The 20,660-nt window shown below is 41.6% G+C and overlaps 1 protein-coding gene across 1 annotated transcript; it reads left to right on the top strand.

Annotated features, from left to right (window-relative positions):
- Positions 1-534: 534 nt before the first annotated feature.
- LOC120741593 (multifunctional procollagen lysine hydroxylase and glycosyltransferase LH3-like) lies at positions 535-19,797 on the top strand. The gene is made up of 19 exons (XM_040044566.1): positions 535-874; positions 6,265-6,356; positions 6,685-6,821; positions 8,961-9,124; positions 9,205-9,317; positions 9,818-9,881; positions 10,519-10,616; positions 11,500-11,595; positions 11,686-11,817; positions 12,114-12,235; positions 13,162-13,266; positions 14,117-14,242; positions 16,464-16,608; positions 16,736-16,849; positions 16,932-17,003; positions 17,134-17,238; positions 17,319-17,465; positions 18,388-18,513; positions 18,615-19,797. Exons 1-19 carry the CDS (start codon positions 790-792, stop codon positions 18,768-18,770), a joined length of 2,199 nt encoding a protein of 732 aa, XP_039900500.1. The 5' UTR covers positions 535-789; the 3' UTR covers positions 18,771-19,797.
- The last annotated feature ends 863 nt before the right edge of the window (positions 19,798-20,660 follow it).

Raw genomic sequence — 20,660 nt, 5'->3', positions numbered from 1 at the left:
GCATGACTGTCTGAGGCTAACAGTTACACAATCATACCAAAACGCTGTCCTGATAGTTTCCACTTTCTCTTTTGTATCACACATACTGAGACAATATTCGGGATAAATAACCAAGAAAACAATTTATTTATTCAGTTTAGAGGTTTACACATCATTATAATCACAGAGCCTGCTTCACTTGAATCGTCCACTTGATGGCGCAGTAGAGCAAATGAATCATCACAATGCTTCGAACCATGAGTCGACCAATTGGGTGGAAAGCTTCCGTTCATCATGAGGCTTCATCTCACCATCACTAGAGAGAACTCTCCCCCCAGCTAAACATCCAATCACATCTGCCGCCACACACACACACTCTCTCTCTCTCTCTCTCCCCGCTATGTCTTTCCCTCTCCCTATCCATACCTCCCTCCCTCTCCCGAAAGCCTCAGACGTGGCAAAGATTCACGTACTCCATTTTTCACGAACTTTCTGTGGTTTAGCCCACCGAAAAACGAAGTTCCCAAATGTCTGCCTCTTATTGGCTGGTGGATTTCTGACTTTCTGTGTTGATTGGATACCAGCTCTGTCCGTCAAAGATGTATCGCGCCGTTTCTGTTCTCATTGGCTGGATAGCTTTTTGCGGTTTCTGTTGACTTTCTTTTAAAAGTCGGAAAAGGTGACGAGTATCGCGAGAGTCGAGTGCCGACTGAGCGGTGAACGTGAAGAGAGAGGGCCGGGGAGAGAGGAGAAAGAGTGGACTAAAGCTACGGCCTACAGTCTAAACGGAGCCGTGTCCAAACATCCAATATGTCTTCCAGTTTTCTTTTCCGCCTGCTGTCTCTCGCCTTTTTCCAGGGCGCCGTGTGGGCCGAACAGCGGAAGCTTTCTCCAGGTAAGACCGCTGTGCGGGGTCCCCTGGTCGGCCGGGCGGACCACCGTGACCCGCTGGAGCTGTGGAGCTCCGGGTGGGTTACGGAAAGGCTGCTCATCACGTCACAAACCTTTTCACTATTTTCAGAGTTTATTCCGTTATTCAGCTGCTGGGTGAGTTTAGGAAGGATGTTTATTAATTATTAAAACCGTTAGCGCCACAGGACCGTTAGCAAACTTTAACAGGGGTTTGTGTTCATGTCAGAGCAAAATGTAAATATCACAAAAAGTCTCAATAATGACCCCAAATACTCACCCGAGGGGCTCACGGTGGACCTGCTCCCTTTATAACCTCATATACTGTTATTGTAATCCCTACAGGTTATTAATTATTCCCTAAACTCTGGAAAATCTTAATGCGCAACTTTGTTTCCTGGATCTTTATTTCCATTTTTCCACGTATAATCTACCACACAGCGTGGTTAACATGTATCAGTTTTAATCACAGAAACACAAAGGTACAAAGTGCTTCGCATATTGGATAAAATTCAAATATTAAAGAAAGTTAGACATCCCCACAAACAGACACATTCACGCAGGGATGCTTACATCCAGCAGTAAAGATTACAAATCACTGATCAACCCACTCAAACGACGTTTTACAGCCTCAAATGAGAGCTGGGACTTTTAAAATAGTGTGATCATTTTGATTGAATATTTTATAATCATATTAGAATAAAGAATTTTAGTTAACTGCATTTAAATAAGTAAAACATGTATTGTAAGTGGATTAAATTAGGTTTAAAAAGCCACCGTGGGAGCCCACAGCACGTTTTATGTAGCAGGATCAATGATTTCCATCATGAACCTCTCAGTGGCAGGTCTGTGAAGCAGAGATGTCTTACACAGAATAAACGTTTTTCAAAAGAATAACCGGTTTAAATCTGATCTGTGTTTTCCATCCTGTCTTTGGTGCGTCCCTGTGAGGTTTGTTTGCTCAGCTGTGGTTTGTATTCATGTTTATATTACTTATGTGAGGCGTTTTTAAAGGGAGCAGAGTGAGACTGAGGAGGAGATGTCCTTCTTGTTGTAAACTTTTTTTTTTTTTTTTTTTTTTTTTTTTTTTTTTTTTTTAAAGTTCACAGACACTCAGATAATAACAGGAAAAATAACTGAAAAAAATAGATTTTTAAATATTTGACTGAAATCTGAGGCCATTTTCACTCATTCGTGGGATCCAGTTTAAAGACTTCTTTTGCTTTATCTCGAGATTAATTCATTGATCAAATCAATAATCAGTTTACAGGTTCTTCCTCCTTCAGGATCCTTGAGTATGGCTGCTTGTTTGTAGTTGAGACACAGAGTCAAACAGAAGTCCTGAGCACTGTCCTCATAGTTTTGGTCTTTTGATACATAAAAGTGAATTCTTTGCTTGCACTTTTATCCCAGTCCTGATGCTTATTCTTCAGAGGAACGCCAGGATTGTTATATTTTAGTAAAACACCTTTTTTGTGTATATAAAGAAGCTGTTAAATTGTTAATAATAGATAATCAGCTGGTGTTTTAGCTCATCTGAAGGCTTCAGATATCTGAGCTCACAAGAAGTGTCTCAGTTTTTCTCAGGTTCTGTGGCACATTTTAAACACAGCTCAGCTGAAGACGTATTTCCCTAAAACATCTCAGACAATCACAGACACCGTGAAGTTAACCCCGAGAGGCTGTACCTCTGTCACAAAGTGAGTTTGTGAACCAGTGAGAGCATCTTACTTAAACTCGCCTTCTTCCTCTGGGAGGTTGTTGTGTATCTGAGCACTTCCTCCATGTTGTGCTCAGCAGCTCTGAATCTGACTTGTGACACTGAGCATGGCGAGTTTCTATTGGCTGAACGTAACAGAGTTTGTGTTTCATCAGTTTTTATTTATTTTTTTACATTTCTGTGACAGGAGTCATTTACAGTGTTGACTCTTCAAATTCAAATTTTATTTGTCACGTACACAGTCATACACAGTGCGATATGCAGTGAAATGCTTGGACAACTGCTCGTGACCTAAAGAAAAAAGGAAAGGCTATGAATAAGATAGGAAATAAATATGAAAATTAAAAAGGGTAAATTTAACTAGGAAGGAATAAAATATAAAAATTAAAGTTAAAAATGAAATAACTGCGCAACACAAATTAGAATGAAGGGTAAATTTAACTGGGAAAGAATAAGATAAAATATATAAATTAAAGTTGAAAATAAAATAATTGTACAACAAAATACACAATATAGAACTATATAAGAATGTATGAAGAAATATAAATAAATATATACACAATAACAGCAGCTGTACAAGTATTAACTGGAAATGAAGAATATAGTGACCAGTGTTGTGCAATCCACATTATGTCTTCTGCAGTGCAAATATGCTTAAAGTGATTTAAGTGATGAAGTGAAAACAAAGTCCAGTGTGTGTAAGAACCATATGTGTGGGTCAGTACTGTGTGGTGGTGTGATTGAGAGACCGTATCGCCTGCGGGAAGAAGCTCCTCCTCAGTCTCTCTGTGTTGGTCTTCAGGGAGCGGAATCGCTTTCCTGACCTCAGCAGAGAGAACAGTCCGTTCTTCTTCATAACTCCTGCAGATCTCTGTGGCTCTTAGTTAACCACAGTTTGTGGGCTCCTGTTTGTCCACCTGGTTTTTAAGCACTGATCATAGATTGTGAATCAGATTAAGATGTGTCCATGGGCCCAAGATATTAATTTGGGGATCTTTCCGAGGCTCTGTGTTGTCATGTCTTCTGACACGGTGCTCCCATCAGGCTGGAAAATGCTCCTGGCAGGTTGGAAGAAGGTGGTTTTTAGTGTGGTCGGTCCTTAAAAAGCAGAACTGGGATCAGCTCAGACATGGTCGGTAGTAGGGCTGCCACAAATGATTATTTTGATCGTCGACTAGTCACCGATTATTTTTTCGATTAGTTGACTAATCAGATCATCATCCATTGGACGTAAAACGTACAGCTCATTGCACCAGCAGCATCTGCTCTTATATAACTATCATTAGCTTACAGCTTTAAGTGTTTAAGGTCTGTGCTAACTAACAATAAAGACAAGATGATAGTTTATTAAATTTTAATGAAGTTTGCAGATTGTTTCAGTGAAGTTTAATAAACTCTTTGCTATCTAAAATATAACAGGACACCGGAGTATATTCTCGAGCATCTCACACTTCTGATAATCAGCTGTCTGCTTGACGTTTATTCAGCTGTGTAAAAACTATAACTTTAATCTCAGCCAAACCGATTTACTCTAAAAAAAGTCAAACAATAACATTTTTAAGTTATCTAAGTGACTTATATATCATGTTTAACCTGAGTAGAGAATAAAAATGTCCAGATAGGTTTAACTTCAAACACCTGAACCCGGCAGGTAGTTCTGAACGGTCTGTAGGCCTGCATGCTTGCATGTGTGAGGCTCTGAACGGTTCTGCTTGTTAACACTAGCACAGTGACATTATGCAAACATTATTTGGACAAACATTAAATGTTTATGCTGATATAAACTTCATGTATTTCCTTCATATGGGCCGTTCCTGTGAAACGTTCCCTCCTGAACCCTCACAATCAGCTGTAGTACCTTCATAGTATGAACTGCTTGTGTTTAAACTGTGCTGACAACGTGGAAATGTCCTGAACTTATATAGCTAAGAGGGCTATGAAACGAGTAAAAAGTGCCGCATTTGGGCCAATATTTCTTTGTACTTTGAGAGCCTGTAACCCTAAAAACACTCAGGTGGAAAATTTTTTGGCTTCATTCGAAGAAGAAAATCCCCAGTACTCGATGTTTAAGTGTTCTACTTGTCTTAAAAAATATTTGACCAAAGCTGAGAAAGAATTTGAAATGTGTTTATGATGTGCGCGCTGTGCAAACTGATGTGAAAACGAAAGAAATGAGCCCACTCAGATCTGCTGCTTGGATCTGTAACATTCTCCAAGGCTCCACATCTCCGGCCTGGTCCCACAGATTCAAATCAAGGAACGGAAAAAGGAAGTCTTTACATTTTCATCATGCATGTCAGGAACATATTTCCATGAGAGTCGGCAAACACACAAACATCTTTGTAAGAAGGAGCGAAATATGAATTCGGCTCATATTTGGTTATGGAAATGATTCAGTATAAACATGGAGGGAAGACCTGGGCAGAGGTCACTTTATGGATCGTTTGTCAGGATGTGACTCGCACATCTGCTTTTGTCGTTCATTCATTAGGAAAGCAGCGTGATGAGTAAAGAGACAACAAACCCCCACAGCTGTGCGAGTGCTGTCGGGGGGTTGTTGTCCAACACTCGAGCCACAAACAGGAAGAAACCTTCCCACCATTCAGCCTCACATGAGGATTCACACTTATTCCAGCTACAGACCTCCACAGCTGGAACTTTTGTTTATAGTTTCAGAACAAGTAAAAAAGACCAATAAGACCAATAAAATCACTTCATCAAAGCAATCTTCTTAAAACATGATCCACCTAATCCCACCCTCATTATTTTCCTTCCCTCCCTCCTCCCCAAACCTTAAAAAGTTTGCAGAGGACGAATTTAGAAAAATGGAATTAAAAAAACTAAAAGATATCAGTTATTTAATAATTAATCCTGAATGAATTCTGGTAGCAGCTGGATTTTTGGGAGCTGGAGCTTCTCAGCAGCTGGGTGAGCCTGAGTTAACATCTGGACAGATACAATACAAAGACCTGCGATCTACAAAGCCAAACACCCGCCATAAGATGGAGGCTGAAATCCTTCCTTTTAGTTCGAGACCCAGAGTCTGCCCTGCAGGCAGCTGCAGAGACTTTCATGGGTTGTTGACAATGACCTTTGACACACCCCTAGGAATCTATTCTATTCAATTCAGATTTATATAGCACAAAGGCATAACAACTTTACATTTTAGGGCAAAGACCCTGCAATAATACAGTGAAAACCTCAACAGTCAGACTGAGTACTTGGCGACAGTGGGAAGGAAAACTCCTTTTTCAAAAATCTAGAAGTTCTAAAGAATAAAAACGATGGGGGTTAAAAACAGGAGAATTTCCTTCCATATGCACTCGCTCAGCTCAGCTGAACTCAAACACAACTACCCACAGACCCTCTTCTCCTCCCCCATGCTACTCCTCCCCCATGCTACTCCTCCCCTCTTTGACTTTCCTCGGAATTTCAGAGGAATTCTGCTCCCAATTCCTAATAAAAGGCCTGCAGGGAAACTGTGGCAGCTGCTGGTGTCTGCAAACAGGACTGAGTGTTACCAGCATACAGCAGCAGATCCTCCAAATATTTCAATATTTGCCAAAATGGATCGTTATATATTTACGAGTTGTAAAAAAAACAAGAGTTCTCAGTTGATTTGTCAACGTCATGCTGATCACCTGATGTGTTTGCAGAAAACTTGCTGGTCATCACCGTGGCAACAGAGGAGACGGACGGCTTCCTGCGCTTCATGAGGACAGCCCAAGAGTTCAACTACACTGTGAAGGTAACACACACACACACGTTACACTGCTGGGTAACTTTGTGTTAAAGAGTAACCTGTTACCTGGTGAGGTTAGTGTCATTAAAGAGTAATCCATTACATCCCTGGCTGAGGTGCTGCTGATGTCTGATGCCACACAGTGCAGCTCTGACTGCAGTAAAACGTCTTTGTTTAAGGCGCAGGAACAACTCCAGCGGAGAAAAATAAAACTGTTTCTGTTTTTTTGTGCTGCAGATCCTTTAGAAACACTTTCAGTGATCACATGAGCAGATCAGCTGTCAGAGGATTTATTGGATGCAAATGAGTTTAATGATATGACGGTGGTGTACAGGTCCTGGGTCTGGGCGAGGAGTGGAAGGGAGGCGACGTCGCTCGGACGGTGGGTGGAGGACAGAAGGTGAGATGGTTGAAGAAGGAGGTGCAGAAACACTCGGAGAAGACGGAGCTCGTCATCATGTTTGTGGACAGGTAAACACTGTGTGTGTGTGTGTGTGTGTGTGTGTGTGTGTGTGTGTGTGTGTGTGTGTGTGTGTGTGTGTGTGTGTGTGTGTGTGTGTGTGTTGTGTGTGTTATACTTATCGTTCCCATCAGCTCAGTCCTGATTTCTGTCTTTTCACAGCTCTACTCCTCCTGTTCTTTATCTTGTCTCAGTTTTCGCTGCTTTTGTTGTGTCTTTACTTTTCTTTCTGACCTACTTTGACACACACGAGGACAAAGCTTTTCTCACAAAAATGAAGGATATGAATTTTCGTATTGTTCGATTAGGAGATAAACTGTGAAATCAGAGCTCAGGCACCACCTGTGACCTGTGCAGGGATTTCACTGGTTCTGAGCTCCGGTGTTGTTACTGTTAACTAAAGCTAAAGTTCAGACCAGTCCAGAAATACAAACCCAGTCACGGAGGCCTGGGGAAGGATGGGTGGCCACTGGTTGTTAGGGGAAAAATGTTTCGTGACAAGTTAGCAAATGAGTGCTGGATAAACCATGAAGATGGAAGAAGCACACGGTGCTGCACTGAAAGCTTCATTTTTTGGATCGCTTCAGTCTTTAATAGATTTCCACGGTCTCCTGTAGTTTACATAAAAGACGACTTGCATGTAAAGACTCATTGACTACTCGCGACATTGCAGAAAAACCACACAATGGATAACTTTTGCCTTCAAAGTAAAACTTGCGACTTTAAAATGTATTGGCTGCAGTAGTAAATGTAAACTTTTACTTTGAAGGTAAGGTTCGGTCGACCTTTTTCAAGTTTGACAGTCACATGGTGGTAAATTAGCGAGCGTTTGCAGACAGGTCACCTCTCATCCGAGAAGCTTCTTCAGTTCAAAGGTCAAACGGCGGAAAGTCCCAGATTTAAACCCAGTGGGAGTTTCCCCCCAAAGAGGGACAAAGGACCCCCTGATGATCCTCCACCTAATCACATGAGCCGAGGTGTGAAAGCGGGTGTGGGTCACAATCAGCAAAGGTTTCGGGTGTGAAACCTGGCCCACCCTATCATGTGATGTCCTGAGGTCAGATGGCCCAGGATGTGAGTGGGCGTTAAGGCGTCTGGGAAGGGAACTCAAAACTGGATTATAGATGGCAGAGAGTTGGTGTCGTAAACCCCCGCCTCTGTTCAAAGATGGTCGCTCACAGTGGACATAGATGGCCTCTTTGGCTCCCACTGGGTTTAAATCTGGGACTCTACACCATTGAAACGTCTTCAAGCAACTTAAAGAAGTCCAGACGCTTTTCTTTCCAAGCTCCTTAGACTACGATGACCTGGATGACTGAGAACCTTCACAGACATACTGTCTCCCTCTTATTCTGCCAAGAGAAGCCAAGTGTAATCAATCATGATCTCTAACAGGAAGTATGTATGCTTTGGCCTTGCCCAGCTAAAATACACTATAGAACCTTCAGCACCACAAAAAATTTTAACTGAGTGAATGCATATATTTGACCCTTAGAGAGAAAAGGTTGGAGAAAATCCAAAACACAGTAAATTCAAACTCAATTGAGTTTCTTTTGGTAATGTATGATGTTTGCTGCGCAATTCTTCCACCCTGAAAAAGCCTGGGACAGTTCAAATAAATCATGGAAAGTCCAGAATCGCCATGAATTCATGCCCTTGAAGACTGTATTTAAACCTCTGACCACAACTGTAAAACCCCCATTTCCTCCAGTATAACCCAGTTGTGGAACATCACAGAGACGAGGTGATCATCTGGTAGAGGGGAGACCACAGCAGGAGCAGGAGACCCCTCTGTGTCCTGTTTTAGGTTTTGATGAACACCTTAAACTCTGTACTGGAGCTGCTGTAGGCGGTCATTACTTCAGACTTTCTGGAAAGAGACAGATAAAGTTGGGAATGAGCCACACTCGACTGTGGAGGTCTGCAGCTCACGCTGAACTCTTACTGTAATTTCTTCCATTTATCGTCCTTTAAATGTTTTATTTTTCCTGTTTACATGTAAGCTGACGTGGCTCTCACTCTTTCTAGCCACTGCTCAGTGTTCAGTCCTGATTGTTTCTGTCATAAACATGCTCTCTGTCTGCTTATCCCACACATTCAAACTTGCAAACAGTAACAGGCCCCCTCTTTCTCTTTCTCTCTCCATGCAGTTACGATGTGATCTTTGCATCGGGTCCTGAGGAGCTGCTGTCCAAGTTTTCCCGTATGGGTCACAAAGTTATTTTCTCAGCTGAGGGCTTCTGCTGGCCTGACCAGCGCCTGGCCTCCAAATACCCCGAGGTGCGTACTGGGAAACGCTACCTGAACTCAGGAGGTAAGGAGCTCACTGCTATTCCTTTAAAATGCTATAAAAAGTTTAAAGCAGTAAGTAACACACGACTTCTCGCTCTTCAGGGTTCATCGGCTATGCTCCCGAGATCAGTGCAATTGTCCAGCAGTGGAAGTACAAAGACAGCGATGACGACCAACTTTTCTACACCAGGATCTACCTGGACAAGACGCACAGGGTAAAAACAACTTCACAAACATTAAAAAAACAAAAGTAACCCACAGTTTTAAAGCCACTGTTGGAGCCACTAGAACACGTCGCAGTCGCAACAGGAACATTTTCATGTAAATACTTTTTCTGTACCAATTGTAATGTAAGTTAAAGAACAAGACCTTCTCACACTCTGTTCCCTCCAATGACAGGATAATGGCTGCAGTTCACTTTGCATTTCTTGTTACCATTAGTAACAAGTAACATTAGTCTGAGGTTGGCTCCTTTAATGTTACCTCAGGTCGACGGTCTTTGACGTTGCAGACAAAACGAGTTAATCTGTACTGCTGGGTAAAAAACTGAATTGTTTCCAATGTTTTGAACATATTCTTAGAAAACTAGGCCAGCAGTGATTTCAGAGAAGAAGAGTTTTTGAATCTCAGATATTCGCCCAGCTTGTCATGTCTGAATTTATCTGTAAAAGTCTAAATCTTGACAAAGCTGCTCTGTTTATTATTGTCACATCAGACCAAGTTTAACATGACCCTGGATCATCGATCCCGGATCTTCCAAAACCTGAACGGAGCTGTTGGTAAGAAACACAAATATGTGAGAGCTCAGTTTACACGCGAACCAGCTGTTTCACATGTAGCAGTCTGTCTCCATCCAGCTGTTATTCAAAGAGGCTACACTCCTGTTAATGCAACTCTAAGCCTGTTGTAATGAGGGGGGAGATTAGCTACAGAGACCAAAACAACTTTTTGTATCAGGCTGTAAACATGTTTATTTCAGTCTGTGGGGGATGACTCACTTTTACAAGCACACAGTTTAAATCTGAGTAAAAAGTAGAGGATCGATAATAGAGCCCTGTGAAGCTCCACGATTTGTAAGGAAACATTCATTCTGGTTTTTGTTACTCACTCTACTGGTTACTTCATCCTGAAAACCTCTGATTTGAATGTGAAATACTTCAATTCAGATATTAAAAGGTTTATTATGCATGTGTATTCATGCCTTTCTGACATAAATCTGTCCAACTTTTTCAACGTGCTTTTACTGTACTCAGGCTCTTATGAGGATATATCTTTGGTCTGACTGAATCAAGGTGTATCATGTTTGTTTCTACGGGAGCTTATGAGGACTGACTTACCACTGGAGCCTCAAGTGGACATTTGAGGAACTGCTGTTTCTTATTGAGCAGAAACACTTACACTACATCTCCTCTCTAGATGAGGTCGTCTTGAAATTCGAGAGGGCAAAGGTCAGAGCAAGGAATGTCGCCTACGACACGCTTCCTGTTGTTATCCATGGCAACGGACCCACCAAGGTAACACGACAATGTGATGGTAAAACCAGAGCACAGACAGATTTTGTGGTCAGGAGTCAAGTGTGACGTGTTAAGCTGGGCTCACACTGCGATTTCTTTCAGTCGCATTCAGCTCCTGCTCAAACTGCACGATTGACTCACAGGGGTTAGAAGTTCATAGGTCACGAGGGTCTCACACTATACGACCCGATGCTCTGATGCGACCCGAGTGCTCACACTGTGCGTCCATAAAATGAAGGTTATAACAGAAAATCTGTCGCTCGCTCTCTCTCTCTGTCTTTCACTCACACAGACACACCACCACCATCAACTTTGCTAAATTGCTAATGAAAAACATGATCAGGCAGCTGTGATTGAGCAGCAGTGTAGATCCAACTATTTTCACGGTTGTTGTGGTCGTGAAAATTTTCTGAGGCCACATCGAAAAGGCTCGGATGAGCTTTCCAAAGTTCTACAAGTTGTGGCTCCATCGCTTGTGTCCAGATCACACGCTGCACTGCACGTGCTACTCCGTCATTTTCACCGACATCGGTGCGGTGAGGATTTCAAACAGGTTTGAAATCCTCCCGACCAAGCGATTGATGATTGGAAGCTGGTCGTGAGGTGTTAATCGCTTCTCGTTACCCCACGTATACACGATGCACGACACACGATGAAGGCCGATCACCAAAACGGTCGCACGACTGAAATATCGGCTCAAAATGGCCAAACATGGCACAGTGTAAGCCCAGCATTAGAGTAAACCACTGTGCTGCTGTTTAAAACTAAAGACTCGTTGATCTTTAAAGCCTCACGCTTGAAACTGTTCCTGCCTATCATTAAAAATCTGATTATCAAACACAATAAATATTTAATAATTCTGCACATCTGCTTGTCTCTGCAGCTGCAGCTGAACTACCTCGGTAACTACGTCCCCACGGTGTGGACCTATGAAACCGGCTGCGGGATTTGCGACGACGACCTGCTCTTCTTCAGTGAGGTGCCTGCACCACTCTCAGTGGAGGACATAATGAGGAGAAAAGGTTTTCCTGTCAGTGTTTGAACTCTACGTGTGTGTTTGTGTGTTCAGGACGAACAGATGCCTCTGGTCTACGTCGCTGTTTTCATCGAACATGCAACTCCCTTCATGGAGGAGTTCCTGGAGCGCCTGTCCACTCTGAACTACCCAAAAACGAGGATTCGCCTCTTCATCCACAACAACGTACGATGCACACTCGCACAGAGTTCCAGTTTCACTGCTCTCACTGGAACATCAGAGGGAGGAAAAAGATTCACAATTAAAGAGTCAGAATTGTCTCACCGAGAGATTTCAGGCAACTTTGACACAAGGAAAAGGTTCCTGACTGTGGCTCAAGCAGAGAGTAGTTTGAGTAGCCTTCAACTGTGAAAAATGTTTTGCCTGTTCACTAAATTTAGAGCCAAAGTTAGTTTTTGCAGCATACAGAACTTCCTTCCTGTGTCATGTGCTTTCTGACCTGTTGTGTCCCCGTACTGCAGGTCGTGTACCACGAGCGTCACATCCAGAAGTTCTGGGAGCGTCACAGGTCTCTGTTCCCAGACGCCCGGGTAGTCGGACCAGAGGAGAACCTGAAGGAGGACGAAGCCAGAACCATGGCTGTGTGAGTGCACAACCTCTAAGGACATTATAAAAACTTTAAAACAGTAAAATATAAGAAGTCCTGGAAACAGGAGATATGACACCAAAACCAAATGTAGGTTTCAAAGATGTTATCAACACTGTCAGCAAAAGTGGTCTCAAATATGTACAAATATTTAACTATTTACATTTTTAGTACCAACCTTTAAAACCTTTATTTATTTATTTAAAATAAGGCAGAGATCAACAGTAGTTTTCCTTCTGTGGTTTTATTTGGATTTATGTACAGCTCATAGTGTTCATCAACTGCATGTTGCAGAACTTTGCCAACATATAAATGAAATAAAAGTGAGCAATTAATTCATCTGAAACAAAAGTTCAAATTTAGGAAAATCCAAAAGATAAGAGAAAACCTAAATCCCCAAATAAGCACCTGCAAGAGGCAGAGAATAAATTCTGAGGACAAATATACGCTACAGGTGGAAACAATCAGGGAATCGGGAGCAAGACAAAGACAGAAAATAAAAGGACAAAACACACGCAAAGATCAGGAAAATAAAGGTAGAAATATTGACGAGACAGAGAAACATAAAAAACATGGAAAAACAACCAGGAATTGAGCACTGCTGTATACAACCTTGAACCTTGAATCTCTTTCTTTCCTTAAAACCCAGCATTAGCAACCAGGACTTGTCCTGCTTTAAAGTTCCTGCCATTTAAAGACGGAAATGAGGCAGAACAAAACACTTAAATTGCTCTGTGAAGCATATTTATAAACCAGGAAGTTAAATCTGTTTAATGAGAGGAGCGTATTTAGAACAATTACATTAAAAAAAGGTCAGATTCCCTCTGTAGTAAGATTAAAAAATACGTCTGACCATCACCTTTATGGAAACTCTCTAAATACGAAGGTAATGAACCTTCCTGGCTGTTTGTGTTTGACTGCAGCGAGGTGTGTAAGAAGGATCCAGAGTGCGACTACTACTTCAGCATCGACTCCGATGTGGCTTTGACGAACCCCGACATCCTGAGGATCCTGGTGGAGGAGAACAAGTACGTAGCTGTGTTTACACCGTCAGTAAAACCCTGAGCATATCTGCACTAGATGAGACTCAAAAACTAAAACAAAAGACTACAAAAAATGTCGCATATTTGTTGATAAGTTTTTAAAAACTGACAGCCAAATATTTAAATGCTTCAGGCCAACGAGGGTTTCGTTGTGGAGATTCAGCTTATGATCAGGACTTCTTCATGGTGACTGATCCAGGATGGATCATTTCAGATTTTCTTTTTCGTGACGTTTGGTTCGTTTTTGCTATTTTCCTCCTGGCCTATGATGGTATTTGTGTCCAGACTATCACTCAAAGGTCAAATTCAGCTTTCCTAAACAGCTCTGACACGAACCGAGAGCTCAGGCCACATTTTGCCTCAACGTTCATTGCAGGCTCTACCCCAAATCAAGATACTATCCCAAGCTCTAATACAGATCTCTTCCAGCTTAGACATTAACCCCCAAAGCTCAGTCCAGTCTCTGCGCCAAGGTACCATCTAGACCCTAATAGCATAGAGGGTGTACGAGACGATGACCATTAGTGTAAACCCAAGGGTCAGTTCAAGCTGTCTGGAGTTTAATGGATGCCTGAATGTTAACAGCAACGCTGATTATTCTACTGGAGCCAAATAACTTTGACTATTTTGAGCTCTCACTGTTTGATTTTAAAAACGGCTAATGGCTTCAGACTAAAGGAACCTGCGTCTATTTTAATACTCTCAGACTACTTTCTGCTACTTCTTTCCAGATATTAGGCGCTATGTGCAAACACCTCAGTACTCAGGCTTTATGTTAGATTCTGTTGGTTTTTATTTTAATGCAGTTCCCTGAAATCCTTTGCTGTTCTTGCAGGTCTGTCATAGCACCCATGCTGTCCAAACACGGAAAGCTGTGGAGTAACTTCTGGGGCGCTCTAAGCCCTGAAGGATACTACTCCAGATCTGAAGATTACATTGAGATCGTCCAGGGCAAGAGGGTGTAAGTAACACACACAGAAACTGGTTAATGCTGCCTATTGTGGCCCAGTACACTGTCACAAAAGAGATAATTTCAAGTTGAAATAAAGGTTAAATGAATGAAACAGAAGCACAAAACCCACCTATAGCTGTTTATCCATTTCTAAATTTTAAGGTAATAAAAAAACGGGTCAAACTGATTCAGTGATTTTATTTTAGATTGTTCTATCGGTTTGTCATAAATGTTTCATTATTTAGTGACTAGATATGTCATAATGAAAATAATAATAATGATGTATATTCAAAGAGTATATGTTGCAGTTGGTGTGTTCAGATTTTAATTCTAAAAAATATGAGCGACTCTACATATGCTTTTAGTTTTTTTTCATTGAACGAATGAGCCCTCATGTGAAAGCGAGTGGTTTCTAGTATCCAGTGAAGAGGTGACTGTTTAACATCTGGTTAAACCCAAACCAACCCCAACCTTAGATGGGCTTCCCATTAAAGAAAAAAAGTAATTCTTCTCCTACTTTCAGCTGATCTCTTGCTCTTAAGTGCCACGGTTGTTTCCAGCTGTTGAGATTTTGCTTCGGCTATTATTTTGGGGTCACTGGTGTTTCAGTTCCTTTGATCCCTGTGCCAGATTCTATAGCATAGATAACCAAATGTGGGATTCAAACAGGCAAAAATGGCAAAAAAAAAAAGCATTTGGCAGATTAGAAAAAGTCCAGAAAGTCAGCAAGTCCAACTACAGATTAGAGATGGACCGATCCGATATTACATATCGGTATCGGTCCGATACTGACCTAAATTACTGGATCGGATATCGGAGAAAAATTTAAAATGTAATCCGATCCATTAAATATCACGAAAGCACCTCACAAAACTTGCAACACGCCGTAACTCACCTCAGAACGTTAGCACGTGGGAGCAGTATGCATCACGTGATAGAGCGGCTGTGGCATGCGGGACCTGTCGGTGGTCTGGATAGCATTTGGAGCTTCGCTAGCAACCCGGCATTTCATCTCCGACAAAGTTATCCCCGAGAGAAGTAAAGCAAGTGTGTAAGTCCATCTCTGAATGTTTGTAAAGCATTCCTGCGTTAAGCTTAACGAGCGACTGCCTCTCGCTCTCCGGCTGCTACTTCAATCATGAAACTGCTTAACAATCAGCTGATCGGCTTTTCTGTCGCGACTCCGTCTCTCTTGTTTGCTTTTGGCCCACTTTGCACCAGAAAGAGGAAACCAGCGGCTGAACAACAGCAGCACGTTTAAGCTTGATCAGCTGTTGTTAGAATTTATTTAATATTACTTTCTACTCGAGGATCTTTTTCTACGCAGCTGACGCTGGTAACTGTGCAGGGGCGGATCTAGCAAAGTTTAGCCAGGGGGGCCGATAGGGCATTAACAGGGAAAAGGGGGCACAAAGACATACTTTTCTTTCTTATTCTCATTTAAAATGTCTCGCTCTTAATTATTTAATATTTATCTGAATCTTACACCCAAAGTTTTAATCTGATGTAAAATGTATAGAAGTCCATTACTGCATATAGTAACTGTTAAGTCTAATATACCCTAGTAAGCTATAGTACTTTTTCCTTTGGGAAGGTACCATCTGTGCAGTCTGCAATTTTGTTGAAGAAAGATGTTGAATCTATTTAATATTTCTTGAAAAAGAATTGATTTCTGTGCATTTTTTTTCACACTGCATCAAATTAAGGTTGATTACGTCGATTAAGCATCATGAGGTGGAGCGTGAGGGGTGGTTCCCTATTTTTTATTTATTTATTTTTATTGTTGCTGGGAGTTGGAACACTATTAGTTAGGTTGCTTAATATTTATGCTAAGTACTCTTTAAAATACCAGAATAGGGAGGATGGTGTAGGTTTAAGTTTATTAGATTGATCAGTATTGCTGAACTATGAAATATTTTTTTTTGCATACATTACATACATATTAACAGAATAGCTTTAGTGTAGTTGTTGTTTTAAACTTGAGTATGAACTTATACAAAATGCAGCAAGATATTTAAAAAACAGTTTTGTTGATTAAAAAACACTATATCGGATTCATATCGGTATCGGCAGATATCCAAATTTATGATATCGGTATCGGTATCGGACATAAAAAAGTGGTATCGTGCCATCTCTACTACAGATGAATCCATAAGACTTAAGAACCAGCAACAAACTCTGAGACGCGACATCCTGTCTGTAAAACAACCTTCTGCCTGTGTTTGTGCAGAGGTCTGTGGAATGTGCCGTACATCACTCAGGTCTACCTGATCAAAGGCAGCGTGCTGCGGACTAAACTGTCCCAGGTGAGCCTGTATATGGATGAAGGGGGCATGGACGCTGACATGGTGTTCTGCAGGAGCATCCGAGACCAGGTAACACAAACGTTCTCTGTTTTTAACTGTAAGCACAGTCAGAGTGGATTACAAAAAAGCTCTTTTGTAAGCAGCAATGATGTTGTTTCATTGAACTTTATACAAACAAAACTAAATATGTCCACAGGGAGTCTTCATGTATGTGTCCAACCGTGACGAATTCGGCCGTTTGGTGGCCTCGTCCAATTACAACACGTCCAGGCTCCACCCAGACATGTGGCAGATCTTCGACAACCCTGTGGTCAGGAAAATGTACATGAACACTCAAATTAGATGATGTGGGTAAAGCTAAAACAACTCGGACTGTCTGTCTGTATTTGCAGGACTGGAAGGAGAAGTACGTCCACGAAAACTACTCCAAGATCTTTGAAGATGAGAAGACTTATGTAGAGCAGGTAATAAAGTGAGGAAGGGGAATCAGGAACCAGAGGCAAAAAAAACCACCTCCCATGTAGAGTATTTTCAGATTATTATTAATGATTGTTACAGAATCATCGTGGGTTTAATAATCTCTCTGTATTTCAGCCCTGTCCAGATGTTTACTGGTTTCCAGCTTTCTCAGACAAAATGTGTGACCATATGGTAGAAACCATGGAAGACTGTGGCGAGTGGTCTGGTGGAACGCACAAGGTAAACACTTATTCTAACTGTCACACAAGGGCAGAATTAAGTACTAAGACTTAACAGTTTTGTGTTTTCTGTGTTTCTAGGATGAGCGTCTGGCTGGCGGTTATGAAAATGTCCCAACTGTGGATATCCACATGAACCAAATCGGCTTTGAGAAGGAGTGGCTCAAGTTCCTCAAAGATTATATTTCCCCTGTCACTGAGAAACTCTATCCTGGCTACTACCCCAGGGTACGGTAAAAGCCTAACCCCAGTCTCACGTTCAGACTCCCTACCCCACCAAGGAGTTCAGTCCACAACCTCCCTCACGGGAGAGCCCAGAGCTTACTCCAAAGTATAGTTTACACTCTAACCTAAGGGTTCAATTCAAGACTTTGTGCCAAAGTATTGCTCAGGAGATCCTAATCCCACAGTACAGTTTAGACCCTCTGAGTCCACGCTTTACCCTAAAGTGTAGTTTAGATCCAAATCTTGGTTTTCAGTGTAGAGTCTTTGCCAAAGTACCATCAATAGCCTAACTCCCACCTAAATATACAGACCAAACCCTAGGTTTAGACTCGATACCAAGGTACTGTCAAGACCCTTACGCTAAGATACAGACCAGACGTTAACCAGAGGGTCGGGTCCAGACTCAACATTAAGGTTAGAGTCACCCCATGGGTTGAGTACTGTCCACACCATAACCATAATGTTCAAGTTCCAGATACGTTTATCATTCAGAGCCTTCCTCTAAGGTAGGGTGCACACCCTGAACACAAGGTGCAGTCCATCAGAATAACTCCTTGCCGTCCTCAGGTTCTCTCAAGACCTTACCCAAAGTTCAGCCCAGAAATATCTCATGATCTCAGACCGATGCTTACCTCGAAATTAATCCCAGATATTGATCCACTACAAAGGTTTTGACAGTGCAGGCATTACAGAAAAAAACCTCAGTATCTGCCCCAGGGTACAGTCAGGGTACACTGTGCTCTACTGCACTCTCTAGTGCACTCTAAGAGAATACAAATTCACAATGCTAAGGAGCTATACATTAATCATGTTTTTCTTTAGAAAGTTTCCGGGTCAGATTTTTATCTGATGTTGGGAACATTGTTGTGTTTGTGCCGTCTTTTGTTAATCCTCTTAAAAATGATCTGGCACTGTCTACATGCAGGCTCAAGCCATTATGAACTTTGTGGTGCGTTACCGTCCAGATGAGCAACCGTTATTGCGGCCACATCATGACTCCTCCACCTTCACTATCAACATCGCCCTGAACAGGAAGGACATTGACTACGAGGTAACACAGCCTGCTGATCTAAAGAAGCCAAAGAACATGCTATCCTGAATAATTTCCCTAAAGCCCTGCCTTTCTTAATGCAACATGTGTACTTGTGTCAGGGTGGAGGTTGCAGGTTCCTGCGGTACGACTGTAAGGTGGAGTCTCCTAGGAAGGGCTGGTCCTTCATGCACCCAGGTCGACTGACACACTACCACGAAGGACTGCGCGTCACCAAAGGGACCAGATACATCATGGTGTCCTTTGTCGACCCCTAAACGTACAGAGCGTGTGCATAAAAGGCTGCTGGTGTGTCTGTGTGAGCATGAGAAGATTAGCCAACCTCATCATCATATTCATAATGGAGGAAAAGACGTGATGACCTTGAATGCATCATGTTATTATTTCACTGTGTCCTTATTTCAGGTGTACATAAGATTTGACTTATCATCGCTGACATTTCAGAGTTTTCTGTTTTTTACCTTGTTTTTATTCCTGACACTAGTGAAGCAAATAAAAACGGGAGATTTGTGGTCTCGAAGGCATCGCTGTCGGACATTTCAAAATAAGAGTCTCATGCTTAAATTCAGTTGTCACCGTGCTGCCTTACGTTTAAACGTTAACTAAATCTATGCAAGCAAAACACTCCAAGTTGTGTTTCAACAATCAGCTGTTACACTCCAAACTCTAAAAGATTAATGCCACCTGTTGTGCCAAGTAGAGGGTGTTACCCGTATTAGTGATGTGCTCGAGGGTAATTCCACCTCAAAGACAAGTCGGCTGGATTTGAGCATCAATATTCTAGACGTGCAAATCCTCAATATCAGTTAATAAGATACAGAGAAGAAAGATGGGTATAAAGATGCTTTAAAGAAAACCGTGTGAATGATGTGCCAAGAATGTTTGGTAAAAGTCTGTAAAAACAAGATTTAAGCAACTGGAGCTCCACTTTGAGGAGTTTTTAGGCTCTTACTTTGTAAACTCTAAAGGCCTTTTATGTATTTGTTTTATTCTTTGTTGTTTATTCTTGTTTTTAAAATTTACATCTCCTCCTTAGGTTTCCATGGGGCAGTCATCATTAGGGTGTGAAGCGCTGCCTCCTCTTGCAGGATTATGTCTTTATTTAAAAAATGCTGTGATGGTTTTTTAGTCTGTTTGAGGTGCAGGGTTTCCACCCAGCCTCTGGTTTTCCTCTATACGTGCCTGTTTATCAAAAGTCTCTGGCTTTGTAAAAACTGCATTAAATTATTTGTTGATGACTGACTGAATAAAGTTTTGAGATTTTAATAAAAAAAAGACCTGTCACATAGTTTAAGTAATCCTTTTTTGGGGCTATCAAACTGTCAAGAAAACTACTCTGATTTTTACTCTAGTATTTATGTTTTTACTTTAAGAATATTCTTATTTACTTTTGCGAGTTTGTGCTGGTGGCACTAACTGGCAGTACTTGTCTTATTGTAGTACCAGTATTTCCCCCACTCAGTGCACTGTTACTGCACCATCCTATGTTACAAATTGGTATTACAGAAAAGTATGACCTGGCCTGTCTCTGGAGTCAAAATAAAGAATTTAAATACGGGTGTAGCCAAGGTGAGGTTACCTACAGCTTTGAAGCCTTGATTTTAGTGCTTTTTCCACCACTATATTAATTTTTTTCTAATTGCATCACACGGAGACAATCTGTCTGGAGTGGAGTACCATCCAAAAAAAAAACTATTTCACTCACAAACTTGGAGAATAAATTTCTTGGACACTGTGTCAATTGATTGCATAGGAGCCGTATTATTGGTTAGAAAATTGCACTAAAAATGGTGCAAAACTGTCAGTTAGGTGCAGTGAAGTCTAACAGACAGCTAACCTTAAAATCCTAACCCCTGAAAGCGTACCTTCACTCGGTGCTGATTGGTGGATCTCTGGTCCACGGAAGCAGCAAAAGAAATCTTTGAAATGGACATTTTAATTGAAGACAGAATTTTGATTCAAAGGATTGCACACAGTACATCTACCCCAGTATTTTAAACCCTGATGTCTAATATAAATAATACAACTTTTAAAGATCATATATATGTGACAGCAAGTGGAATCCTAATCTACCAATCAGTGTTGGGAAAAAACTGGTCAAGAGAGAAAAAGTTCAAGAACTGCTCTTTAGACGCTCCCGGCTGAGC

The sequence above is a fragment of the Simochromis diagramma genome, unplaced genomic scaffold, assembly GCF_900408965.1.
Source record: "Simochromis diagramma unplaced genomic scaffold, fSimDia1.1 OVJJ01000326.1, whole genome shotgun sequence".
Taxonomy (NCBI): domain Eukaryota; kingdom Metazoa; phylum Chordata; class Actinopteri; order Cichliformes; family Cichlidae; genus Simochromis; species Simochromis diagramma.
Note: the sequence above shows the minus strand (reverse complement) of the source record. Positions and strands in the feature narration are given on the sequence as shown.